General features: G+C 44.7%; 3 protein-coding genes across 4 annotated transcripts in view; 1 reads left to right on the plus strand and 2 right to left on the minus strand.

Annotated features, from left to right (window-relative positions):
- The window catches only part of nxn (nucleoredoxin), a 53282-nt gene extending 48844 nt beyond the window's left edge, over positions 1-4438 (minus strand). Inside the window, exon 1 of the mRNA XM_084018686.1 lies at positions 3901-4438. Coding sequence (XP_083874812.1) covers positions 3901-4284 — 384 coding nt within the window. The 5' untranslated portion in view covers positions 4285-4438. The remainder of the gene's footprint in view (positions 1-3900) is intronic.
- Positions 4439-5341: 903 nt separating this feature from the next.
- On the minus strand, positions 5342-6989 carry txndc17 (thioredoxin domain containing 17). The gene is made up of 4 exons (XM_084018688.1): positions 6709-6989; positions 6470-6551; positions 5766-5841; positions 5342-5562 (listed from the first exon to the last, which is right to left on the minus strand). The coding sequence occupies exons 1-4, from the start codon at positions 6851-6853 to the stop codon at positions 5494-5496; spliced, it is 372 nt and encodes a 123-aa protein (XP_083874814.1). The 5' UTR covers positions 6854-6989; the 3' UTR covers positions 5342-5493.
- Positions 6990-7260: 271 nt separating this feature from the next.
- On the plus strand, positions 7261-23781 carry kiaa0753 (KIAA0753 ortholog). 2 transcript variants are annotated; one of them, XM_084018679.1, is made up of 18 exons: positions 7261-7674; positions 8422-8715; positions 8800-9067; positions 9207-9316; positions 9402-9464; positions 9635-9856; positions 9931-10105; positions 10675-10862; positions 10981-11099; positions 11511-11663; positions 12616-12705; positions 14350-14437; positions 14512-14583; positions 14736-14906; positions 15088-15169; positions 15348-15468; positions 20144-20395; positions 21596-23781. In XM_084018679.1, exons 1-18 carry the CDS (start codon positions 7546-7548, stop codon positions 21741-21743), a joined length of 2745 nt encoding a protein of 914 aa, XP_083874805.1. In that variant the 5' UTR covers positions 7261-7545; the 3' UTR covers positions 21744-23781. The 2 variants fall into 2 exon arrangements, with proteins under 2 accessions (XP_083874805.1, XP_083874806.1); XM_084018680.1 differs by having other exon boundaries at positions 14515-14583.
- The last annotated feature ends 4036 nt before the right edge of the window (positions 23782-27817 follow it).

The following is a 27817-nucleotide window of genomic DNA, read 5'->3' on the forward strand; positions in this document are numbered from 1 at the left end:
AGGGGGCGACTCCTCTCTGGTTGTATAGAAGTCTATGAGAAAATGGTCCTACTTCTCTCTGCTGGCCACCAGGGGGCGACTCCTCTCTGGTTGTATAGAAGTCTATGAGAAAATGGTCCTACTTCTCTCTGCTGGCCACCAGGGGGCGACTCCTCTCTGGTTGTATAGAAGTCTATGAGAAAATGGTCCTACTTCTCTCTGCTGGCCACCAGGGGGCGACTCCTCTCTGGTTGTATAGAAGTCTATGAGAAAATGGTCCTACTTCTCTCTTGATGTATTATCTCAGTAAACATTGTAAACATGAGTTTATGGTCTCAATCTCTAGTTTCAAGTCTTCTTCAATCCAGCATGATGTTCATTTAGTACATTATGGTCCATTTAGAGTCCACCAGACCAGAAAGCAGGGGATGCTTTAGGGGGCGGGGCTTACCTGCTGATTGACAGGTCGCTACCATGCTACCAATGCTAGTTAGCTACTAAGATGACTTTAACACTGAGCTGTAAAGTTGAACCTTGAGTTATAGAAGATAACTTTGTTAGCAGCTTCACACCAGAATCCGGATCTAGAGTAAATATGCAGGATCCCACGTGCCTTCTGGACAAATTTTAAATGCGTTTTCTTATTTTTTTCTTTAAGTAATGTCCGTTGTCGGGCCCCTTTCTTGTCTGCTCCGCTAGTATCGGGCCTCCTTCTTGGCCGGTTCGTTTCAGTCCATATCCTTTATTTAACTAATCATGTGACTTCTGAAGGAGGAACTGGCAGCACCAGATCTTATTTTAGGTGATTCATTAGAAAAGGGGGGTGAAAGCTCTCGATTTCAGATGTTTCACATCACAGAAACCTTAAAAAAATGTCACATTCTGTTGACATTATGAGCTCGCCGGGGGATTCAGACCCCCAGAAACCCGAATGTGATACCGACAGATCAAGAAGAGGGAAATGCCACCTGCAGATGAAATAGTTTGAGCCTCTTTTCTCCCATCAGAGCGAGGAGCTTCACCAGGCTGCAGCTTTCAGCAGATCAGTGATGAACGACGACCCTGACTTCGAGTCCTGCCTCTGGGGGGGGGGGGGCTACTACAGAGCAGAACTACCAACCTGGAGGACTTCGACAAGAGGCCACCCACCCCCCAGAGTACTGCAGGAGCGTCCCTGCTCCTTTGGTCAAGCCGGGTTCTCACATCGCGTCAGCTTTAATTGATTTACATTTCTCTCTCCTGCTGCACGAGTCCATGTAAGGCAGCGCCAGCACGCCATGACAAGCAGGCTGTTCCCCGGACAACAAGCAGACCCCCCAAGGAAATCCTCCAATGTGGTCCAGAAAATATGTTCTGCCCTCTTGGCCTTAAGAAAGGCTTCAGAATGGAAAAAGACAAGACTAACAACACAACACATATAACTTATAACCTTTATACAAACAAATAAATCACTAAAAGTAAATCCAGCATCGAATGTTTCAAGTCTATTTACGTCGGTTACAGAGAAGCAGCAGAGGAGGACGGATTAAATAAAGAAGTTGAAGCCAACACCAGACTTTCCTTTCTCTCTGTGTTTAATCAGGAAGAGAATCCCTTCTTGATTAAATACACATTTCCTGTAACAGGAAGCCCCCCGAGTGAGAGATAGCCATGTCAGAGGAGGGGGGGGGGAGGCTTGTAGGTGGGCGGTGAGGCTGTAAAAGACTGAGGAGGAACTGAACCCTTCAGGGGGATGAGAGCCTGAGAGGAGAGGTGAGAGAGCCGCTTGGTCCTCTACGGACCAGCATCATCGACGCAGCCCTCCACCAATCAGGTCGCTCGATAGCACACAGACATCCTCTTCAGTCACTAGTGAGTTCACAGACGAGAGAGATGATGTCGTTTTTCCATCATCACCAGATGACTTCACACTTCCTCATCTCACACATCGAATTAAAACCCAAAATCATGGGTGAAGTTTAGCACCTTGTGTTCCACCTCACATCAATTACACATCTGCTGATCCATTATAATACCAGAATATGATGAAAAATACATCCTTAATATGAAATTCACATAATTCAATCAAATCTTCACATCTAAGAAGCAAAAGTATATTTGTCAATTAATTTCCTGCTGATTGACTGATTGATCGTTGCAGCAACAATATCCAGGAGGATAAAAAAAAAAAAAAAAAGAGGGTGAAATTAGCTACCTTACTTATTAAATAAAAAGATAAACGCCACCCATTTGGAGAAAGACTGCGGTTTAAATAAACACAGAGATCAGCGTTCATATCTGTATCGTTATAATAATAATAATTAAGCCGAAATGCAACGATGCACGAGAGAGAGGGACAGAGAGAGAGAGAGGGACAGAGAGAGAGAGAATAGGCCGAAAAAGGTTGGACGCAGGCTGAACCAGAACTGCAGGCCTCTGCAGAAACACAGATGCACAAGTGTGCTGCTGTGATGTCACAAGGCCGAGGCGGCCAATAGGAAAACAGCAACAAGAGCGTGAACAATGGTGATGTTGTTGCCACAGACAGTCATTCTCCACAAAACAGTTAGAAAACACAATAACGCTGCAGCATGGCGGCGATGGATGAGCTCCGCCTCCAGACGCCCCCCCCACCCCTTCCCGACTCCCACATCCTCCCCCTCCCCCTCCCATCATCATCATCATCATCATCATCATCATCTCCAGGGCTTATTCACGCCTGGACTTCATTATGAGGTGTAACGGGGAAATCATTGTCACTTTTTTTGATTTTTTTTTATAAAGACAATGATGCTGTCCGAGTCAGAGACACAAAGAGCGGTTCGGGTGAAATTGTGGGTCGTAGGACTGAAAATACGCATCACTTCCTCACGAGAATACAGACGAGATGCCGGCTGCTGACCATTTTAGTGGTTTTATCCACATTTTATAGGACAATGAAAGGAGGTTAAAACCAGCCAGAGGAGGAGACGTTTTTAACAGGATTCCCTATGAAAGTATAAATCAGGCCTCATTAAAAAAGCAAAAAAAAAAAGGAGGGCAAAATCATCTTCTTGACACATTTTTGAATCTACAGAAATCAGTTTTACATGCAGGGCTGATATGACGTGAATATGAACAGAATTAGAGAGATTTAGAGAGAGACGATGGCCTACAGACCTGCTGCAACACACACACACACACACACACACTTCTGTGGTAAAGTTTAGCAATAAACAAAAGAAAACCCGGCAATATTTGCCTTAAATATTAAATCAAAAAGCTCACTCATCAAAATATTAACATTCCAGTCAAAGTGTGTTTGCAATTTGATTATACAGCAGCACCATAACTTACACTGTATCCGTCTATTCCCACTGAAATGTGAATATTTACACTAAATTTTAAATAAATTATATACAAAATTTAGATGTACGTCAAAAAATAGTGAAGTAGAAATCCTCCGAGCTTTGCATTGTGGGTACCAGTCGGAAACAGTGACTGGGCCTTCACTGGGCAGACGAGTAAATAACATGTTGGACAGAAACAACACGTTTAGCCGAGTTATTATTATTCCCTGAACATGAAATGTCAGACAATGAAAAGAGAAAAACATTTCCTTCTCCTGATAATAAGTTAGGATTGTCTGCTCTGCCATCTCATCTGGAGAAGTCATGGTATTATCATCAAAATGTTGATTAAAAATCTATATATTTCTCTTTTATTTTGGTTGTTTCTTTGACTATAGATGAGTTTTCACAGACAATACTCCCATTGGCTCCATTAAAATGTGATGTTCCACATTAAGTAATAATTAAGATGACAAGTCACGTGATTAATCCGAGTTGATTGGACTTCAGGGGGTCAGTGATGGACCCACAATGACACCGTTTACACCTGTGCACTGACAGCCTTGCGGGCGGCTCGTACTTCTTCACGGGGACGTAAAGACACACGTCTTACCTTTTTGTGTCTGTCTTTGAAAGGTAACGCAGGCCACGGCATCTCCTGCACAAAGTCCTGCCAGTGCTTCTGGTCCTGGTCGGACGACACGAAGACGATCTCCAACCTGTCCTTGTGCTCGGACGCCTTCTTGAAGCGGCTGTAGAACTCGCACAGGCTGCCGTTGAACTGCTTGCACGGCGCGTTCAGGCTGCAGCCGAAGAACAGCCCGACCAGCGACAGCCTGGCGCCCAGCGACTGCACGTCCACCTCGGCTTTCTCGCCGGTGACGAGCCGCTCCCCGAGTAGACTCACCAGGAACTCCGACATCGCAGCCCTCGAACACACGGCGGTGGTTTTTTGTGTGTGTTTTTTTAACGCTCGACCGACGCCGCTGCCGCGCATGTAAATCCGCTACTTCCTCCACCAGCAGCAGCACCAGCAGCGGGGTTTTGTTTGCTTTCTCCTCCCGGCCCCTGCGAGGCGTTGCGGGGCGTGTGTGTGTGTGTGTGTGTGTGTGTGTGTGTTTCACCGCGGCTCGTCCTCCGGTGTGTGTGAGCGTCTGTGCAGGAATGCGCTCCGTTTAAATCGCCCCGACTGCAACAGCGGTTGCGCTCTTCCCAGCTCCCCCCTCCCCTCCCCTCCTCCCTCCTTTTTTTTTAAAGCTTACACTTTAATCATGACATCTGGTTATTCTAGCAACACTTCGTCATGATTTTCTCTGGGGGGGGTTTTGAGGTGTTAAGATAGATAATTCTTGAAATGTCTGTTTTATATCCTCCAACTATTTTTAGATTAAAAAGCAGCTGAATTCTGAGTTTAAACTAAAATGTATATTATATTTTATTACATGCTTGGGGTTTGTTTATTTAAGAAGCTTCATAAAGGTAACTACACAAAATTCTGCAGATTTCATAAAGATAAAGCCACACTTATGGGTTCCTATGGATATCCTGCCACCTAGTGGTCATGATAGGAAACTACCAGAGCTGCACCAGACGTTAGTTACCTCACCCTGTCCAAGTAGAGGTGGGAGAAATAATCGATTCTATGATGCAGTATAGCCTATAATCGATCATGACTTTTTAAAATTATATTTATATAAAATAATATATATATATTTGGGCAATATTTCCACATTTTATATAAGTAATGTAGTACTGTATCATACAAATAGGAATTGGCTTTGAAGGAAATATTCTCATTATATAGAGCATCGAGATGCACACTTGCAGAATAAACATCTGAGATCATGCAACACAAAAAAAGAAAGTTTTCTCAAATTACACATGTTCAACAATTCCTTTTATTTGAGTCAGACTGCAAGGCAACAAAAACAATCACATGAAACAATGTTTTTTTTTAATCATTATAGTGTTAGATTAGAAGAAACAAATCGGGACTGAGTTATTGCACAAGGCAGCCAAAGAAGAATTGGTAATGATGATGACATCCATTCACGTTTGCAGACGGTCCTTCGGTATAGAGTTGATTGAGCTGCTGTCTTACGGAGGAGGCTCGGCTGTTTTTGGTTGTAAACGTCCACAGTTGCTGATTTGCATCACGTTACGAAGAAATGATGAAGTGCCTGATGTGAGCGGCGCCGGATCCCCCTCAGTCCTCGGTGAACATCATCCGGACCAGTTCTGATTTGAAGCATTCTTCCTCCACCAACTTCTGAGGCTGAAACAGGATTAACGGGCGGTTTGAGGTAAACTCACTCTTCAGACTACTTTAACTACAGTAATATTACAAGATTATGCTTTTTCATAAGCAACATTTTTATAAGAGACTGAATGTGAATAAGTTTAGTCTCTCATTGTTTAATTTTTATGGATTTTTCTGCAAAAAATGCATGATTTATATATTAAAATATATATACTTACTGTTCCATATCGCAGCAGAGTGGGAACACCACTCAACTTGAGAGTCTTCTTGAAGTCATTACTTGAATCCTTCCAACTGGAGCGTGAAAAAGAGATTATTAGGCAGCTGATAATAATAAGAATTCATTTTTAAGAGCAGAAACACAGGAAGGATTTTCAGCTTTTCAACACGAAGCTGGATTTGCACAAATCTGGCACCAAATATTTAGTGTTCTAATTCCTATAAGTTTGTCTTTTACAGACAGTAAATCTATCATTTGCATGCAGATAGTCAACACATATTTATGACTGTGTGGGCATCACAACATCAAAGGAATGTTTCTGAAATAAAAAGCTCAGTGTTTTCTCTCGGCTGCCATTCATTTGTGTTTTGCTGATTATTTTTATTCATGATTCATCCCAGTGGCATAAAAATGTCTGGCTGTCTAGAAATGTAATATTTTACAACTGTAACTGTTTCTTTAGTTAAAATGTAAATATAATTGCAAATATGTAAACCTAAAAGGAAAATGTAATATTTTCACATATATATCATTTTGCAATTCATCAAGCATGCATACTTGTTATCACAAACTCCATTTGAGTTCCAGTTCAGTTTATAAATCATGTGTTATAGAGCAGATGATTAAACTGCTCATGTAAGTGTTAGCTGCATGTCTAACACTTGTTTAGTGACATAGAATAAAGCAGATTAAATCACTGACTAGGCCCTTTCTCCAACTTGGCAGTAGATGAACACAGAGCCCTCTGGAAGATGAGTCATCTGCCCCCTTACAACCGGCTCCGCTGAAAGGGAACAGAGGTGCACCAAATGTTAAATAAACATTATTAAAAGGCAAACAGAATGTATAAAAGTTAGTCACATGCACACACTCAGTCAACTATACTCAAAATGACACGCACCTATGGGCTATAACAGAGGTGGTGATGTGTATTAAATTACCTGTCACACAGTCCGGACACCAGCTCTTTCCTTGGGCGTCTTTATTACCAGAGAAATAAGCGAAAATATCCTTCCCCTTTCTCTCGGATACAGCCTGACAGAACTCGTCATATCCGCGCACGGCCACTTCTTCGTAGTGAGCCATCGTTCAACACAGTGGAGAGTTGGCGTGGAGGGAAAACCACCTTAGACTGGGAGACTACGACGCGCTAACAAGTGTTAGCAGGGATATTTCTCCTCTGAAAAACGGGACCTGCTAGAAAATATACTCAAAATATATGACAGTAGCACTTCCGCGGTGCGCAAAGGTTCTTAAAGGGGCCGCGTACCTGAACATGTTTATTCCGCGGTTAAACTTATAACTTGTCACTTATGTTGTTATATTTGAATAATCATATTAGATATAATATCACGTATTTGGAAATCGTTTCAGCTGGGTGCCTAATTATGATTAATTAAAAATGCGGTTGCGTTGTTGTTTGACCTCTTCGACGATCCGTACTTGGTTTGAAAAAACGATAAAACGACTACTTCCGTTTGCGGCGTTCTGTTGTTGTCATGGCGGCGTTTCAAACTGTTCACAAGTCTGGATTACATATTTTTAAACTTAACGATGTCCCGCACTTTAATTAACATTGATACGCGCATAGTTGAGTTAGCGTTAGATTTTTTTCGGTGTTAAATGAAAAAAAAAAAAGTTCGAATGGATTACGTTGGGATTACTTTACAATTCAAAAGCGTAGTTAGCTAGCTAATGCTAACTTCCAGTAGCATTAACGCTATTTATTTAAGTATCGTTTGCTGGGTTTTTTTTAGTGACAGTTTGTTCTGGCTGTCATGACTGCACAGTTCTTGCATACTGGTCCCGCCTTTTCTGCTGGACCCCAACGTCCAGGGAGAGACTGGGTGGTCTCGGGTTCGACCCGAAACGTTCAACCCCGCGGAGATTTAACAACACAAACGAAGGTACACACACCTGGAAGACACATCCAAGCCTATTAATATTCAACCTGCTTCATCTTTATAACGGATAACTCCTGCTACATGTTACAAGCATGGCTGTTATATATGTATGCATGTATATGGTGCCGAGATCCATCGCTCCTCCACAGTCCAAATATGGTCACCTCCTTTCACTGGTTGCAAAAACAAACCAAGATGGCGAACTCGATGACTTCTTCTATAGAGTCTGTGGTGTTGAGTTCACATTATTGCATAAAATGAACTACTTCAGAAAGAGTCTTGTTGAAGTTAAGTCCTTTTAGGGTCCGTGTGTGTGTGTGTGTGTGTGTGTGTGTGTGTGTGTGTGTGTGTGTGTGTGTGTGTGTGTGTGGTGCTAATTCTATTGTGTGACATTTCTAATATTTGTTGTCATTTTTATGAAAGTACTTGTCAAAGATGGAAATACTTGGAAATAGGTGATAAAAAACTGCATGATTGGGTGTTTCCTGTTTTCCATGGTGGAGATGAGGCTTGCTATTGTCCACTATAATGTTATTTCCATTAGTTATTCTGCACACGTGACACCTGTTGCTCTTCCTGAGGTTTCTTCCTTTTCTTTCTCTGTTAAAGGTTTTTTTTCTGTGGCTTTACAGATTGTAAAGCCCATTAAAGCCCATTTTGTGATTTGTGTTATTGTGCTATATATATAAATACAATTGTCTTGATCTTGAGACTGTGTTTAACACTTATTTGGTATCTTACACACCACAGCTGTTGTTCAACGAAGCCTTCCCCGCAAGTACCGGCAACCGTGCCACCCATGTCTGCCCGCCGGCCCCCATCGTGATCGAGAGGCTGCTGCCGATGTCGGAGGAGCGTGAGAGAGTGGAGAGCGCCGGAAGCTCCGTCAGCTTCAGCGCTCTGTCGGAGGAGAGGCTGCAGGCCGCTGTGCTGCTGGCCAAGCGAGATCTGAGACGAAGGCGCCGCGAGTCCCTGACAAAATCCCCCGCCAAACCTTCTCGGGAGGCCTCCCTTCTGGAAACGAGTGATGTGGAGTTGCTCCAGGTAAACTGATGGAGATTTAATCATGCAGACTTTATCATTAAGATTGATGTTTTGTTGAGTCAATACATCTTTTTCTCTGTGCAGGAGCTTGCAAGCGCTCTGAATAAAACCAAGTTAAAGACCTCCAGTCCAAAAGAGAACGCGACTCGATCGAGAGCCAAATTGTCAGTGAACACACCGCAGAAGCTTCCCATTTATCCCTTGCCGCGGATTGGCCAGTCAACCCCAACCAGAGACCCGGGTCCAAGGCGGTTTGCAGGAGGCAAACATGCACCTTTAAGCCAGGAGATCCACAAGCTGCAGTATGAGCTGGAAGTGTATATCCAGAAAGTAGAAGAGCTCGCCAACAGAGGTAAACCCACAGAAACAACAGCTTGTTTCATTACACTCTTGCCTTGGTGTTTGATTTCTCAAAATTAGCACACTTTTCATCTGGTTTTCCACTGCATACGTGATGACGGATAACAATGAAAATGATATTTAAACAACAGGGGGGGAAACAGAAGAGCCGCTGGAGCCTGAAGAACAAAACAAGCTGGAGATGCGCCAGCAGAAGCAGGCAGGCCGCTCGGCACGCGTCATCTACGTTCTCCAACAGCAGGTATTTAATTCTATCCCACCAGTTATTAAATCCACCGCTGACATTGTGTTTGTAAACACTCTTCTACAAAATCATTATCTATCAGGTAAAAGAGATTCAAGAAGATATGGTGAAACTGCGAAGCCAGAAAATGTGGGACACTAAAAAGGTTTGTCTTCAACGTTTACTGCCGTTTAGGACCTTATTTATTTGTTGATGATGATTCAACATTGAAAAATGAAATAATATGACTTTTTTGGGGCCTGATGTCCCTCAAGAAATACATGTTCTCCATGAAACTCAATGGTAAATTGTTTATAATGTCTCTTCTTCTTTCAGTCTACGGTAATAAACAGGCTTGCGGCGGCCCACCGTGGGACCCTCAGGGCCTTACAGTTCGTCATCCAGCAGCTCTCAGATCTGTCTCGTAGCAAGCTGCCTCCGTCCTACAAAGAGCTGGGCCAGCTGATCCGCCAGCTGTCTTTGTGCTCAGCCGAGGTCGAACCAGAACCGGGTTCAGCCGTGTCCGAGGCGGCCCTCCACGTCCTGCGGAAACTAGACGTAAGCACTTCTAGTTATTTTGTGTTATTTTTTTATGAGGGGTTTGCTTATGGTCTTGTCACTATTCCTCTTAGACTTTGGATTCGGTCCTGAATAAACAAGAGCTGCTGGAAAGGATGCAGGCCCGTGCATGTCCTCCACGCAGGAGGTCTCCTCATCGAAGCATGTCACCTCCTGCACCCAAGGGACCCAGCACCTCAACGGCTCGAGGCCCTCGCAAACAAGCAAATCCCAAACGGGCTGTCCGTGGTGAGTGTTTTATTTTTGCTGGATTGAGCCAGCTTTGACTTTACAGCCTGTGTACTTTATGAGTCATTTTCTACCCTAAGCAACATTATTGATGAATACAATTTAAAAATCTCATGAATCTAATGTGAAAGCAGTATTTTCCTGTTTGAAAACTGCACAGAGTAAATGGCGTGTGCTCTTCTGATGAAGGACAAAGTGCTTCGTCTCCAGAGTCTCAGGAAGCCACCTCAGGGCTTTTTGTGCCGTTGTGTTTGGGCCTCCCGCTGTGTTCAAATCGCTGCTCCGGGCTGAAAAACATGATAAGGGGCCACAAAGAAGTGACGGGACAAACACTGATCCCCCACTGCTTAGTCTTCTGAGCAGTTAACTCCTGCTGGCACAAATGATGCCACAAACATCGACATCATCAACAACTGGTTGTCAAGAGTGCTGTCTAATTGTCAGGTGTTGTGTCATGCCGACAGTAAAACCCCCAAGCTGATTAAATTAGAAACGAAGAGCTGAATCCTTTTGTTTCTATAATAACTTAAGAGCACAACAAGTCAAATGTTGAATGTGTGTGTCATCAGGTAGGAGAATGGCCTCACAGAAGCCCAGAACCGTTTCCCACCAGCCACCGAACAGAAGAGAGGTGCTCAGGTCTGGCCTGGAGAGCCTCGCCCACAGAGAGCTGCACAGACGACCTCAGACAAACACCACCCGCAGGAAAGGAGGGGCTCTGCACCCTGAGAGGAGCAAGTCTCTTATTGTAGTGAAGGTATTGTTGAACTGAATGTTATAACATGCAGGAAATGCTCCATATTCTTTTGTTTTTATTAAAATCCACTGTGAAAATGTGTGTAAAGGTGTGTTTTTTTTTGTCGTAACGTAATCAGATGCAGGAAGCGGGTTTCCAGCAGCCGACGGTCTGCTCTCAGCTCCGAGTGAACCAGCTCCCTCTAAAGGAGCACTCTGTGCCCTGGATGCCTACGTCCCCTCACTCTCCTCCACAGCGGTGAGCCTTTCATCTCTCCACGTACCCTGTGATTTGTTTTTGCTCGCAGTGCATAACGGACGTTAGGGTCATAAACTGTTATGTCTGTTATGTACTGTAATGTCTGAAACTCTAGGTAACAGCTTCCATCCAGTATGAGTGTATAAATGCTTTGTCGGTTCATATTGTTTTGACACAATGACATTAAAAATGTTTTTAATTTCATCATAATAATAGTATAATTACCTGCTTGACTAATTGCTCACATTCGTTGTATAATTGTAAGTTTAATATAATATTAATGGAATATATAACGTTAGAATGCATCACAAAACATATTTAAACTGCTAAGCCTTATAGGATAATACACATGAGAGGCACAGCTACAAAAAAACAAAAAGAAAACATCTTTCCCTGCTATTATGTCAGCAGATCCCCTCAGAGGAGAAGACCCGAGCCTCGGTGTCTCTTCTCGTCTGTGAAGTCCTCGACCAGCCCTCCAAAACCGGCACCGGGATGTGGTCCAGGACCAGAGCCGGCCTTGAGCTCCGGAAAGAAGAGCCAAGCTCAGAATGAAGCATTAAGGTGAAGCCCTTCTCCTGCTTATTGGTCTTAAATCTCATCTAGGGATGGGACGAGATAGGATTTAATCGAGAATGGCGATCGGGATAATCGTAAATATCTTTAAAAAAATGATGAAAGAAAAATACAGGATACAAAAATACATTTTAAATTATTATTTTAGTATCTTTTTATAATTTATGTTTTTGCCTTTATTTGGAGAGGAGAGTGAAAGGGGGGAGAGAGGGGAATTATTATTATTATTTTTTATGATCATCTTATTTAAGTTAATTTGTCTTATCTGTGACACAATAGAAATATTCTGTTTTTTAACTAAATGTAAAGAGTTTCCAGTCCGTTAAGTGCCATTTTAAAAGTTTTACACATAATTTGATGATTATAATTGTGAGTCGCAATTATTCTGGCTGGTATAATCGTTCGTCCTGTACGCGTTCTCTTCTATTAATCAGAAATAATATAAATCGTGATGAGATGTTCTAGTTTGTTAAATCGGTAAGGTGGGGGGTGTTATTTATTCGGCTCAGAGACAGACACACATACTGTGCATCAGATTGTCCCAGCAAGAGAGAGAAGGAAGCAATATGAATATTAATTCCTTCCTCCGTGTTCAGAGTCGTTTCTAACCTCCGCGTCGGACCCCACTTGCTGAGCGCCGCGGGCGATACTCTGATTCTAACACCAACTTAATTCTTTCCCATGAATTAATCCGGGCGGCTGCTCGATCGGCCGTGATTTACTGCCGCTCTGTTTTCAGTGGTTATGAACGCCGCACTCATCGAATATTCCACACGTGTCTCTCTTTAATCAAATCTCCATTAACTACAATTGTGCTTCCAATTAATTGCTCGCCAGCAGCCTGTATTTTTTTTAAATGTTTCAAAAGATGAGATGAGGATTATGAAGTATTTATGTGAAATGAAAATGAAAGTAATTGAGTTTTTTTTGTTTCATTCAGGAACGCCTGGTTGGATAAGATGACGATGAAGAGACTGGAAGAGCTCAACCAGCTGAGTAAAGACGAGGCCCAACGCATTCAGACGTTAAGGTGTGGAATATATAATTACACATTTAGCAGACTTCCAGTGTCTGAGGGGGGATGTGAGCTGAAGGTCATGACGTTGCATCAGTTGTTGGACTTAAATTACTTCCCATCTTTACCCAGATTGCATCATTCAACAAGAACTACACAGAACAATATGCTGATAATTAAAACAGGAGAAATAAAACATTCCTTCCGAGTGTAAATTAATGTTTTGAGACGATAACATATCTTTAAATTTGTGTCGATTTTGGTGTCCCACTCCCTTGTGGACAAAAGAGGAAGTGTTTCAGCGCCGTTAAGAGTCCTGGAAGAAAAGAAAGTCCTGGTCTGGGTCTCATTTACTAATGGAGGTCTTAGATCCATCGGTTTCACAGCCAGTTAAAAGTTCCTCACAGGAAGTTTAAGGGTTCCCTCTGGAGGTGTAGAACTCGCAGGGTCGTCTTTCCATCAAGAAAACACCAGTTATACATGCAGTCCGGGGATAGAGCTCTCTTCAGGGGTCCTATTAATCAACCACTGTACAATATATATGTAAATGTTTGTCATTTAGATTATTCAGGAAGAAAAAAACATGCTCCCAACAATAATACACATAAATCTTGCTGCCAACCGAGGCATCCACACAGCTCAGGCCTTTACAATTAAAAACGCTTACATCGGGGATTACAAGCAAGAACATAATTACCTGCAAACAATAGAACATAAAATAATGCATGCTGGGATTGCAGCAACACCCCATCAGCACCACAGTATGGATGGTTTCTTAATTAGTCATCGGACAGTTTTAACTCTCAACATTTGGTCCATAAAACGATAATTACAGCAAATGTTTAGCTTCTGGTTTCCTCACACACAAAGAGTACGACGCTGCGAGTCGGCCTGAAGTCCCGGAGCTCATCGGGGGAACTAATGGAAATAATAATAATAATTTTCTCTGATGAAGTCAGCAGGACTGGCAGGAAGTTGGTTCAACAAAGACTCAGTAAAAACTTGCTTTATCTACTATATCTAGCAATATTATGTTTTACCAATACCTGGCATATTGCACAATGTTTCAAAATGCAATTAAATAGTATTGTGAAGTTATTGAAAAGCATTTAATTGGGGACTGAGCTGTTTTTAAGGCAGAAAAACAAATATATAACTTTATGGCAAAGAGTTGAAATCAAGAGTCGTATCTTTTTTAAATTAAATTTGTATTTATGGTATTTATATCTTTTCTCTTGCTCTTTTGATGTGTATGGATTTTTACGTGCTCACTTTGTAAACTTCTGTTTAAAGGTTCAATACAAATCAGTTATTATTATCATTATTATTGTGTCCCCTGTTAATGGGTGACAGATATGTTTTATATATATATATATATATATATATATATATATGTTGGTATATGTTGTCATGTCACATTCATAAAAAAAAATAGATTTTGAGTGAAAGAAAGCAGGAGGACTTCAGTGTTTCCAAACATCCATGCAGAGCGGTGATAGTTCGACGTGCTAAATGTGAATATTTATGCGACACAGAGCCTCACAAACTCTGCGGGTTTTGTCTAGAATTTAATGGGGCTTGGAAAAAAGCAATTTGAATATGTTTGGATGAATAGACTTTCTGTGACAGCTTGCAGTGTGGGTGTGTTGTGGTCGGCAGGTCAGGAGTGGTCTCTCCGACTCAGTGGGCTGAGAGAGCCGAGCAGAAGGCCAGGGAGAGAATCCAGCCTCTCCTGGATGAAGCACAGGTAGGAACACTTACCTGCTGTCTGGAGTGGCAGGTGTGCAGAAGTGATTTGATGAGTGTGTCCGTTTACCACAGCAGATTGGAGACTCCCGGACCAGGACCAGCCCCTCGCTGAGGACTCGTCTGTATGAGCAGACTGCAGAGAGGGTGAGCTGCTCTGCTGTCAGTCAGCGCTTCACAGGGGGAGACTTGGCCTCGTCTGTCGAATAAAGTTTGAATTAGGCTTCACGGCCATGATTCAGCTTAATATTCTGCTCCATATTTTTTATTTTGTTGTGTGTGCGTGTCGTCCTCCACAGGCAGCGGAGAGCGCCGAGCAGCTGAGCGAGGCCCTCCTGGAGGATCTGTTGGAGGACGCGGCGAGGGCGGCGTGGGCCGCCGAGACGGACGGGCAGCTGGAGGGCGCGGCCCAGCGGCGGCTGCAGGCCCCCACCCTGGAGAGCATGCTGCTCCGTATGGAGGAGATACAGGTGAGGCCCGGAGACAGAAGGTCAGCGTGGAAAACCCTCAAAGGTCACCATCGACCGGGCTGCTGGTTATAGAGACGGCTGTGGTCTGGTGTTGTGTCTCTCGTAGACATTATGCCGGCAGGTGGAGCATCTGTTGATGAAATGCATTTGTCTGTGTGTGTGTGTGTGTGTGTGTGAGCAGAAAGATCAGGAGGAAGTGAGGAGGCGGTTTGCTTCCATCACCTACTCGGACCCTCTTTACTGGGACCGACCGGGACCAGCAGGTACAACACAAGCAGTCCTGTATATTCTCTGTTATGGTATTTAGAGAAATGATATCCCTGATGTCTCCTGTAGGTGGAGCCAACGCTACAACTGACATTCTGACTCTCTACTCTTGCCTCTGTCTATCTGCCCCCCCTGCTCCACCTCATCCTCATCCCGACCTTTTCCTGCCCCCAGGACCCCAGAGCCAGGCTCCGGGCTCCAGGCCGGCCTCTCCTCAGCCAATCAGGCTCACAAGGCCGGTGCCGAGGCAGAGCCGTGCAGCCGATATCGTCCTGGAGGAACCTGTGGAGGCCGGGTGGGTTAATATGTCCTTTACACATTTCCTACCTCTCATCTTTTGCTGCTGGCTTCCCAAGCTTCCTGTTTTATTCATCTTCAGCAGTCAGAAGGGGCATTTTGGAGGGTTTAACTGGAGTATCACAGTTTGACCTATTTAATCATCTTTAATAAGTAAAAGAGTCGAGGTTACTTTTTATACAAGGATCATTTATTATTTTGTGCAACAACATGCAGTTGCAGCTCATTTGTTACACAAGAAAAATATGACAAGCTGTATTCCTGGAGTGCATTTATTTTGAATTTGCAACCAAAACAGTTCTCTGGGCAGACATGCCGCCATCACAGCATTAACAATTCAACATCGGGGGAAACGTTGTCCGCTCGAGCACCGAGTCCGCCTCCTCCCGTCCCCCCGGAGTCCCGAGTCTGTCAAGTGCAGCTTGATCCGGGACGCCTCGATGGAGTCCGGGTCTCTGTAAAGACGCGGGCGCCGACCTCCCGTCACTCAGCGAGCCTCGAGTCTTATGAGGAAAAACAAACGGATCAAATTGCAGTTCGGGACTTCTGTTGTTGTGCTACGAAACTAAGAGCAACAGCAGCAACATCCACAGGAAGTAAATCACACAGTTAGTTGTGTGTGTTCTTCTCACACATGACTTGTCGTTGCCCTGTAATCATTCTCCCACGGGGAGGACTCCAACACTCACAGGGTGGCTACCGTTCCCAGAGTCTATTCCTGACTGGAGACTCCACAGAGAGCCTCCGCCGCCGCCGGCTCCGGCTGCAGCTGCTCGCCGGAGTCGGCAGGACGCTTCGGCAGCGTTCGCAAAGAAGTTCAGCCCTCATTGGAGACGTTGCCCTGAGGGCCACTGTGACTCATCTCTAGACTCTGTCCTGCTCACGCATCCATCAAAGGATAGCTCCATTTTATTTATGTTTTGGCAAACACAGGTGCTTGGATGGCAGCTACTTAGTGTCTGGTCTTTTTGCAAAGGTGTCTTGTTTTTACAGCCTTGCAGCTGCTTAACAGAGACCAAGTCATTTTTTGGAAGTGCCAGCTCGTTTGTTCCCTGCAGCATCAAACAGGAACAGCTTGCATCGCTGCGCCCAAATTAATGTACCTTTTTTTATATATTAAAGCACTGGGACCCAGCTGGACTTTTTCCATGTTTTTTTCCCCTATTTAATACATTGAATTACACTCTTTTTGTTGTAGGTTTATCATTAGAAATTATTATCCGACGTCAAAGTGAAAACAAATCCCTGCAAATTTATTACAAATATTGAACACATTTCAGCAAAAGTTGGTTGATATTTTTAATGGGAACATCTGAGATTTCTGTTTCTAAAGCAATAAGAAACGGTCTGAAAGGCGAGATTGCACAACTTTGTTTGCATCGATGACTTTATATGAAATAATAAGTGGCTACAGTAATCACTGGTACCATTAGAAAAGGAATTAGCATTGATTCTAATACATTTTCCACATTAGTCACGTCTTCCTCCCTCAGGATGAAGACCCGATGAATTTAAGAGTAACTTTAGTAGTACTTTTAGCTGCAAAGAAAAAATGAAATTTCATTGAATCCGGGCCAAATTTAATAGTAAAAAAAATATTGTGTATCAAAAGAGCTGACGGAGAAAGGTGCTGCCAATGATTAGATTTTCTTATGCACCCAACAAGTTGCAAGCAGCATTTTTCCCAAAGTGCTAAGTTTTTTTTTAAAAGTAATAAAGTTGGAGGTCAGGGAGGCGTTAGTGTGACTGAGAAAGGGGAACGGAGTTAATTAGGCACAGTGTTGGACGTCACCGAGACGTCTTTGGGGCCAAAGAGTTGCTTTGTAACTGCAGTGTCGCTCTAAGGTGACTCATTTTACATCCAGAACTAAATCCTGCAGCACGTTGCACCAGCAATACAAAAAAACAACAGTGTTCTACCTTTTCTTATTTGGATGAAAGAACAAAAAAACAAAATCTTCCCTCGCATAAAAGACCTTAATCGGTAAAAAGTAACAGTAGTGCATTATTATTATAGGGAATATCATTGAAAACAGGCTACAGTGTACAATATCTATCCATATCTTCAGGTCACTAAATAACACTTAATTACATAAATGACAGACTATAGAACATTGGGAATATCAAATCTAATCATGGCAGGAACAACATATTTCATACTTGTCAGTTTCACACTGATTTCAAAGCAGTCGTGCATATTTTTTGAATTTCTATCCATCAGGATTACGTGTTTCTCTAAATACTCCTGTGGTATTTCTTGGTTTTAGATGACTGTAGATTTGTTTTTAAATTCACTCGCAGCCCTTTTTTTGTCGCATCATGTTAAACTGGCTTCAGGTCGGCGGTCTAGATGTTTCCACACCTGCCGGCAGGTTCAGATAATTAATCCACGTTGTGTGCAGTAATCAGCCTGAGCCACGCTGGGTTTCTGGGAGAGAAGCCACCGATGATGCACACGCATCAGTGGACGTGGGGGGAAAACGAGGCGTGGAAAGGCAGTGTGTTTGTCTGTCGGTGTCGTTCGGTTTCATTTAGGACGGCAAACTATGTGGAGAGCTCATCGTGTCCGTGCTGACGTTTCTCAGTGCAGAGGGAAACATCGCATCCTTCCTCTTCTGGAGGCTTCTTTGATCGTGTTGTTTGATGGTTTTCAGAGACACTAGAGACTTTTATCGGCCCCGGCCTCCAGATTGTTTTGATTTCAGGTTGTACAGTAGATGCACCGAGGACTTAGAATGACTCTCTTTGCTCTGGGGATAAAAGATAAAAGAAATCAGCCTCCGCTGCTCCTAATGGTCACTTGTGAGTCACGGCTCAAACCAGCAGGGGCCAATCAGAAGGCGGCTTGAAGATTTGTGTGCTTGCGTGAGTGATATCGAGCGACAGACAAAGGAACAAGAGATTTTTGTCTTTGGAAAACGTCAGCAGAGCGACGGATAAGATTTACGTATCCATGGTGATGACCCCCCCCCCATCGTGGCTTAATGTTGACTGATTAACTGCAGCTACATCAGCAGGTCAAACAAATCAATGAAAAGGTGGAAGGAATGTTCTATTTTTTGCCAGGTGTGCTGCACAGTAAATCACATGATCTCCTCGTGATCTCACCAATAAAAAATGACTCCCGTTGTCGCCGGATTCGAATACGAGGAAAAGTCAAAAATGTGAATACAGAAGATTTCAACACTATTCATCCTCCGCCTGCTTCCTTTCCCGCTGATCTCAAAAGCTCACCAGGGCTTCTGCGGCTTCTCGCTTCAATCGGCCCTTTACTTTCGCTAAGTCACATTCCCCTCTGTTCCCCCTCGGCTCCAGCACAGCCTGCGTCCCTTTTTCTTTGATATATGGTATATTCACTGGTCTGTGCCGGGTCCCCGGTTTCCCGGGTGATGCACGGCCGTAGCTTTTTGGATAAAACCTACAACCCAAACTAGAAAGTCACTGGAGGAGATCTGAGCTAAAAACCCTATTGGTCTTTTTGGGTTTGAGCACGTCTATTTAGTATGTTCAGTATAACGTTAATAAAATGTATCAGGGATGGGACGGAAAAAACACAATAAGTTAATTGTGGTGAATTTCCATTATCTGGATATGAGTAATTAGTTGAAAAGGCCGTCTAGCTCGCTGTGATGGTAGAAAAGTGATGAATAGAACCTGATTGAAATAAATTACAGGATACTGAAATAATTTCTGAATATGTATTTATCCTTTATTGATGCAGGGAGACGATTTCTCATCTTATTGAGGATTATTTGATTGTTTTTTTTTCTCACTAAAAAGTTGTCTTATCTGTGACATAATAAGAACATTGTAACGAGATACCAGGACGTTATAGTGACATTTGAGTGCAGTCCAAATATGGTCACTTCCTTTCACTGGTTGCAAAAATTCCAATATGGTGAATGATTATTGTGATAATATCATAAATATCACAATTATTTTGGCCACGGTGATCATGAAATGTGTTCCACGGTTCCTTCGTGGGCTTCAGCTCTCTCATTAAACTTCCCAGGCCAGAATCCAGTAAATCACCTTTTCACATATATGTATTCACGGTTCTTCTTAGCCTCTGAATGGAGAAGCCGGCTGGTTCAGGCTGTTCTAACCCCGCTTTTTAGTCCTCCAATGCCAGTCAGGCAATAAATTGACCCATATCAGACTGGAGGCCGAGTTGACACATATTTATGCCCCCCCCCCCCCCCCTGCAGTTTGCAGCTGCCACAGTCAAATCAGAAAGGAGGTTCAGCCGAGGCCGGGGAGCACAATGGAGGCGCACTTTGCTTTGGGAACTCTAAATATAGCCAGGAGAGTGCCGTCGCAGCAGCAGCAGCAGCAGCCAGGCTGATTTGTGTCCAAGCAGAGAGGATTAGAACGCCGGACCATGGCAATGTCCAGCTGAGCCCCCCCCCCCTCCCTTCCGCTGCTCACTCTGAGCAAAGGGTGGCAGACAGGAGACACCTCTCCCTCTAAATTCATCATCCTCAGCTTTTATAACAGCAAGCGATTCTGGTCAATCACAGCTCTGCACTCCATCCCGGCTCCCCCTCGTCAATAAATGAGTTTGCCTCCTCTCCGCGGCACTCAGGAGCCTTTTACCCCGGCTCACGCTGGGAGAACGCTGGTGTGGTGTTAATCCGTGTCAGCTCATGAGCATCCTCTCGTTGTTTCCTCAGACTCAGCGTGCTCTCTGAGAACAGCCTGGCAGAGGAGGAGGAGGAGGAGGAGGAGGCATCCCAGGGCGAAGAGCGGCCCAGATGCAGCGCGGCGCTCCAGGAGCGAGGCGGCGGAGGAGGGGCGGCGGTTATCTCGGTGCCGGGCGGCGTGCTGAGCAACATCCGGCGATACCGGCGAGACTACGACGCCTACCTGCGTGGAGCGGCTCACGAGGCCGTCGGCAGCTTCAACCCCTGGGCCGTCACAGACAGGTATACACAGATTCCTCACATCCTCCCCCTTAAAAACATTGTTTTCTCTCTCCTACAAACTAGCAGAAACTATGTTTGCAAGCATAGAAACCTGATTTGTCCGTCCTGCCCTCCGTTTGGTCCCTAAACGTGTTCAGGATCATGCAGTTTCGGTTTCACTAAGTGCATCTCACCGTTATTCTTCTCTCCCACTCACACATTTGCATAAACAGAATTCTTAAATTGCTGCAATGCAGAGTGCAGATCGCTCCCCCTCTCATCATGTGTTTCTGATATCTGGCTTATAAACTTCATACAACTGCATCGGTTCCCCAGCACCACCCGTGGGATCCACGCTGCGTCTGCCACCGGCTCAACCAACCAGAGATGGATCTGTGTTTTTGTGAATTTTGGATTTAAAAAAAAATAAAGGGGGTGTTTTTTGTGAGGAGAAGCCGTCCAATTAGATCGGAGGATCAGAGAACACAAACATACAGACGATCACACTCCCTGCTGTTCTGCTAATGAGCCGCCTAGCGGAGGCAACATTGATCCAGTCTGCAAACACATTGATTGTAATAAAGCAAAGCGTAAGCACAGATGAAACCCAGAGATGCATCTTCAAGCTGTTTTTAAGCTTCATGCATTGTTCTTAGGCTGGTGAACATATGAAAATGCAGATGCATGACGATAATAAGTCAGTGGTTGGACTTGTGTTTCTTTTTAGTTCCCGATCCATTCTTCACTCTGTTTCACCAGCGTCCAAGTTTCAAAGTTACAGATACTTCAACAACACACAATTAACTCTGATTGGAACTCTGGCAACTGAATGATCGGGCATTTTGGGGGGAGATCTGAGAGAGTCTTCAGTCCGCCTGTGTGACCCAGATAATGATGGAAACATGGTGAAATCAAGGCGAAGGGGTTAATCGTGTCCAGCTCTGAACGTCGGCAGCACGGCTAACCCTTGTTTTAAATTAACGACACAGGGCTGATGATTTATTTTCTTGGAAAAATCTCACGAAGTCGGCTCACATTCCATTCTTTTTTTGTTCTGCAAATATAGTCTCAAATCAAAAGAACGTGATTTGTCAGATATTAGACTTTTCTATGCTTTTTGAGTTTGTCTATGTCTGTTTAACTGGCCGACTCTCAGCAGGCCTCGTTGAGACTCGGCTCTAAGTAACACATGTCTCCGTGCTGCTGTTTCCCGTCCTGCAGCCTGGCGGAGGAGCTGCTGTCGGAGGCTCTGGCCGACGTGGCGGCCGAGTTCCAGGACGTCGTGGAGGAGTACGCCGAGGCCGTCTTCACCTCCGAGTTCCTTCAGCCGGCCCAGTCTCCTCCCGCTGCAGCTCTGCTCAGCCAATAGGATGTGACGACATCGATGTAGCGGTTTCTGACAAATTACTATAATATGTATTTTCAGACTTAAATCACGAGGATGTAAATATCAAAGATCTTGGGTCATTTTTTGCCCTCTAGTTTCACTCTTTTATGTACTTATTTTATAATTTTACAAAGATCTCTATTTAATTGAGTGTAGATATTTATTTCTGAAGCTGCAGCAGGTTGTTGAACTGCTCAGGGAGCGTGAGTCACCGTATACTCTATATGGTGCGTCTGTGCTTTGAATTCCACAGGGAAAGTTAGTTTGCGTCGGATAAGCTGGGAGGGACCATTATGACATTACAGGGGATTATAAGATTAATGCCCTCTCCTCCACTTGGCTTAAATCTCCCCGAGGATTACTCACACTATCTGTTCTCACGTTGGAATACGGAATGAAATTAATTGCATGCGGTCTCCAGCAAAATGATGTCGGGAGCCAAGAACTTGAATTCCTCTGTTGCTTTCATGTCCAAATAAATTATAAACATTGCAAAAAAGTTGTATATCTGCTCGCTGGTGAATGTGTAAGTAAGTAAGTAAGTGTTGACCACTGTGAGGAGATACAGTGAAGTGGAACATGTGGAACTTCTATTTAAATTTGTTCAACAGCACTTTCTTATCATTTCAGTGCTTTTATTCTATTTTCTTCCCACTAGCTTATGTTCACACCGACCAACTGAATCCTGAAGTGTCAGTTCTATGCAAAAACGAGAAGAACCGGGCTGGCCAAGAAACTGTGAATCCCTGGAGAGCGACATGAAAGCCACGCAGTGGGAGCGGAGGGGGAACATCCAGATGTTGCCTTGGCCTCTGGGAACCGGCCTCTGACGGCCGGGACTCGCAGTGACTGAATGAATTATGCTCACGTCGAATCAGCTGCCTCTGCTTTCTCTCCGGCTGCCTTCTGCGTGGGCGTCCGAGGACATGAAGGCTTTCACATGCTCGCTTTCTTCTGGGCGATCCGGCACCGACGGGAACCGCGAGGCTGAAGCTTACGCTGTATTCACAGTGAGGGACGGAGTTTCAACGGCTGGTTTTCACTCAAATGTCAGAGACATTTCAAAGATGATACATCTTCATCCACTTAGCATTTGTGACTCGGCTCCCTACTTTTTATTTACTGTAAATAAAGAGCGAGCGTTCGCCAGCAGATGTTTCTGTTCCGTGGACCAAAACAACGAGCACCGGTTTTGCAACACGTTATCGTTTGAAATGTTCGGAGAGGTTCGACCTTGCCTCCGGCCGGCTCTGACTCATCATGGGAGCTAATTCCAGAGCTGGTGAGGGGCAGACGACTGCATCATATTCATGATGTATTAACGGAGAGAGAGGATACTTTGCTGCACAGGTTCACCAAGGCCTCTCGGACACGTCAGTCGCTTACGCAACGTTGTGCAGCCGATGTTCTGAACACATAAACCGGATGGATGTGAAACGTTCCGGCTTCCTGATTGCCCCGATGCTCCATCCCATCCTCGAGTGTTGGATCGATGGTTTCAGCCATGCAAACACCGGCATTGTTTGCATTTCATACCTCAACTGGTGTCGAGGCTTCGTTGGCTGTCTGAGATCTCATAAAACACCTGTGACCGCCGGGCAGCGTTTGCCTGGAATCCGGTCTCTGCTCAGCCTTTGCCCTTTTTTGGGAGGATGATTAACATTCTCAGCATCAGCAGCTTCTTATGCAACAAGTAAAGAAGCAGAGTGAGCAGATGTGGGTGGACGGAGGCATGTAACTCATTCAACTTCCTGCCTCCCCGTGCCCTTAACGGAGTCCTCGCTCATTTATAGTCTGAGATTATGTGGTTTGGTTCACCACGATGTTAAGATAGAAACTCCACTTTAAATCATTAGATATTAAAACTAAAGATGGGCAAATATAGCTTCCTGAAAGTGTCCTCATTCTGCAAAACGAGGGTTACAAATATTCGCATTAGAATGTTTTTAATCTATGAATATGTTTTGTGCATCAAATCTTAATTTGCAAAGTAACCAGTAATAAAAGCTGGGAAATGAAAACATAACAGAGTCAAAGATTAAGCTGAGGTGCTTAAAGATGAGTGAAAAGGATTCGAGAAGTCAAGTCAAAAATGTTTAAATACCTTTAAAAAAAGAAAAGAAAAGGTGCAAATGTGCAGGCGTGTAGAGGATCTGTGGCGAGGTCAGAGTTCAACATCCAGATAACCCCGATGAAAGACGTGCATTTCCTCATATATTCAAATCTCCACCTTTTCATTATCTATACAAGGTGTAACAAGGTCAAAAGGTCACGGTAGTAGAAACAGTAATGTCTTCCTGAGCAGTGAGACTCGATGCCTGCTGAAGTGCCCGTCTCACCCCTCTCACAACAGATGCCGATGTACCAAGGCTGAACACTATTTTTGTCATATATCACACTTTTAAAGTGCTGAAATCACAGACAAACCAAAACTAAATTGTTTTGTTTCTTCAAGATCGCTGAATGTTTTTTTCCTCAAACGGGGCAGAAACAATAAATCAGCATCTCAGGTGCTGTTTTTCCATCTATTGTGTTTTGTGACTCTAGACGGCTCTTTAAAAGTCTTATGTTGCTGAAACGACTGCTGCCTCTCCCCTCGGTGGTAATCTAACCCAATAAACATCCTTCTGTGTGCCTGCACTGTTTGTCCAGTCTGCCCGGACGCTTGCACTCTAAATCATCACGAGATTTACCAGCCGAGACGGTGACGCCGGTCTGCTTCTCACCTTGTAAATGTGTGTGTGTCAACAGAAAGACACACACACACACACATTTAAAAATCCATCCACCGTCGAGTTGGAGTTATGTCCTCGATGGCATTGAGAGAATTCCTCTTCCCCTTCAATTAATTAAATTACCCTTTTAGTTTTTTCCACTTGTATCCAGTCAGTGCAGCCATTCGGTGGAATCAGTGCCATCCGTCTTGCTGGCTTCCTGGTCCTCGAGGCTTTTTCCTCCGATTACTTTTCCCCAGCTCTGTCTTCTGTTCCGGGGCCAGAAGTGCAACGTCATTGGCTTTCGTGAGAGTTTGGCAATGTGGTCGGATTCCAGGGCAACGGTTTCAGCCCACGGGCTGTTTTTTTTTTTTTTGCCTCGATCAATATTCATTTGCGCGGATGTGCTCGCCGCCAAATGAGGCCGCGCCCAGAGCCATCCTTCTGGGACTTTCATCATCACATATAGGAGGGATGACCGCTTCACCCCGCCGTACAGAGTGCCATAAGCGCTCGGCGAGGAAACCTGTCTTTGCGAGCAATTCAGGTCAAGTGTTGCAGCGGTGCAGGCCAAGATGAGCTTAAAAACGAATTAGAGGCTCCCATTAGGTAAAGCATCTGTCAGATTAGACCAGATCACGATTCATACGCTTCATTTCTCTTTTATCCCCTGGAAAGCATCAGGAGAACAAAGGGATTCAGATGTGGGTGGAGGACTGTACTATGATGGGGTTTGCTTTTAGGTATTCCTGATTTACTCCTGAGCTCGGGTGGCTGCATATTAATTATTTATTGCCAAAAGTATTCGCTCACCTGCCTCGACTCGCTTATGAACTTAATATCCCATTCTTAATCAAAAGGGTTTAATATGACGTCGGTCCACCCTTTGCAGCTGTAACAGCTTCAACTCCTCTGGAAGGCTTTCCACGAGGTTTAGGAGTGTGTTTATGGGACTTTGACCGTTCTTCCAGAAGTGTATTTGTGAGGTCACACTGATGTTGGAGGGAAGGTCTGGCTCTCAGTCTCCACTCTAATTCATACCAAAGGTGTTCTATCGGGTTGAGGTCAGGACTCTGTGCAGGCCAGTCAAGTTCATCCACACCAGACTCTCTCCTCCATGTCTTTATGGAGCTTGCTTTGTGGAGCATGGAATTGTCCAACATGTCTTCCTTTCACTGGAACTAAGGGGCCAAGCCCAGCTCCTGAAAAACAACCCCACACCACCAGGTACCAAGTACCGTTCTCCTGGCAACCGCCAAACCCAGACTCGTCCATCAGACTGCCAGATGGAGAAGCGTGATTGGTCCCTCCAGAGAACGCGTTTCTGCTGCTCTAGAGTCCAGTGGCGGCGTGCTTTACACCACTGCATCCGACGCTTTGCATTGCACTTGCTGATGTATGGCTTGGATGCAGCTGATCGCCATGGAAACCCATTCCATGAAGCTCTCTAGGCTGTTCTTGAGCTAATCTGAAGGCCACATGAAGTTTGGAGGTCTGTAGCGATTGACTCTGCAGAAAGTTGGCGAAAGTTGTGCCTCAGCATGCGCTGACCCAGCTCCGTCGTTTTACGTGGTCTACCACTTCTTGGCTGAGCTGACATCAATTACTGTTTAATTCTGTTGTGATGCATCATCATCTTGTTTAATAAGGTGACATCCTCCAGTTCTGAAAAGTGAAGCTGAAGCTAAAGTGCCTTAAGCTTGCATTCTCCCTGCTGGCTACCAGGGGGCGACTCCTCTCTGGTTGTATAGAAGTCTATGAGAAAATGGTCCTACTTCTCTCTGCTGGCCACCAGGGGGCGACTCCTCTCTGGTTGTATAGAAGTCTATGAGAAAATGGTCCTACTTCTCTGCTGGCCACCAGGGGGCGACTCCTCTCTGGTTGTATAGAAGTCTATGAGAAAATGGTCCTACTTCTCTCTGCTGGCCACCAGGGGGCGACTCCTCTCTGGTTGTATAGAAGTCTATGAGAAAATGGTCCTACTTCTCTCTGCTGGCCACCAGGGGGCGACTCCTCTCTGGTTGTATAGAAGTCTATGAGAAAATGGTCCTACTTCTCTCTGCTGGCCACCAGGGGGCGACTCCTCTCTGGTTGTATAGAAGTCTATGAGAAAATGGTCCTACTTCTCCCTGCTGGCCACCAGGGGGGCGACTCCTCTCTGGTTGTATAGAAGTCTATGAGAAAATGGTCCTACTTCTCTCTGCTGGCCACCAGGGGGCGACTCCTCTCTGGTTGTATAGAAGTCTATGAGAAAATGGTCCTACTTCTCTCCGCTGGCCACCAGGGGGCGACTCCTCTCTGGTTGTATAGAAGTCTATGAGAAAATGGTCCTACTTCTCTCCGCTGGCCACCAGGGGGCGACTCCTCTCTGGTTGTATAGAAGTCTATGAGAAAATGGTCCTACTTCTCCCTGCTGGCCACCAGGGGGCGACTCCTCTCTGGTTGTATAGAAGTCTATGAGAAAATGGTCCTACTTCTCTCCGCTGGCCACCAGGGGGCGACTCCTCTCTGGTTGTATAGAAATCTATGAGAAAATGGTCCTACTTCTCTCTGCTGGCCACCAGGGGGCGACTCCTCTCTGGTTGTATAGAAGTCTATGAGAAAATGGTCCTACTTCTCTCTGCTGGCCACCAGGGGGCGACTCCTCTCTGGTTGTATAGAAGTCTATGAGAAAATGGTCCTACTTCTCTCCGCTGGCCACCAGGGGGCGACTCCTCTCTGGTTGTATGGAAGTCTATGAGAAAATGGTCCTACTTCTCCCTGCTGGCCACCAGGGGGCGACTCCTCTCTGGTTGTATAGAAGTCTATGAGAAAATGGTCCTACTTCTCTCCGCTGGCCACCAGGGGGCGACTCCTCTCTGGTTGTATAGAAGTCTATGAGAAAATGGTCCTACTTCTCTCTGCTGGCCACCAGGGGGCGACTCCTCTCTGGTTGTATAGAAGTCTATGAGAAAATGGTCCTACTTCTCTCTGCTGGCCACCAGGGGGCGACTTCTCTCTGGTTGTATAGAAGTCTATGAGAAAATGGTCCTACTTCTCTCTGCTGGCCACCAGGGGGCGACTCCTCTCTGGTTGTATAGAAGTCTATGAGAAAATGGTCCTACTTCTCTCTTGATGTATTATCTCAGTAAACATTGTAAACATGAGTTTATGGTCTCAATCTCTAGTTTCAAGTCTTCTTCAGTCCATGATGTTCATTTAGTACATTATGGTCCAGTTATCTACTAAGATGACTTTAACACTTAGCTGTAAAGTTGACCTTGAATCATGAAGCTAACTTTGTTAACAGCTTCACACTAGAATCCACATGGATCCAGATTCAGTAAGGGTGCCGCTCTGCCA

The sequence above is a fragment of the Eutrigla gurnardus genome, assembly GCF_963514095.1.
Source record: "Eutrigla gurnardus genome assembly, chromosome: 10".
NCBI classification, from domain to species: domain Eukaryota; kingdom Metazoa; phylum Chordata; class Actinopteri; order Perciformes; family Triglidae; genus Eutrigla; species Eutrigla gurnardus.

Excerpts from the sequence above, each read along its gene's own strand:
- txndc17 (XM_084018688.1), bottom strand. The coding sequence starts at position 6,853 with ATGGCTCACTACGAAGAAGTGGCCGTGCGCGGATATGACGAGTTCTGT. Across the intron at positions 6,552-6,708 it reads GTGTCCGGACTGTGTGACAG|CGGAGCCGGTTGTAAGGGGG; the intron begins GTAATTTAATAC and ends GTTCCCTTTCAG. Across the intron at positions 5,842-6,469 it reads CAAGTTGGAGAAAGGGCCTA|TTGGAAGGATTCAAGTAATG; the intron begins GTCAGTGATTTA and ends TTCACGCTCCAG.
- kiaa0753 (XM_084018679.1), top strand. The coding sequence starts at position 7,546 with ATGACTGCACAGTTCTTGCATACTGGTCCCGCCTTTTCTGCTGGACCC. Across the intron at positions 7,675-8,421 it reads ATTTAACAACACAAACGAAG|CTGTTGTTCAACGAAGCCTT; the intron begins GTACACACACCT and ends TACACACCACAG. Across the intron at positions 10,106-10,674 it reads TCCCAAACGGGCTGTCCGTG|GTAGGAGAATGGCCTCACAG; the intron begins GTGAGTGTTTTA and ends GTGTGTCATCAG.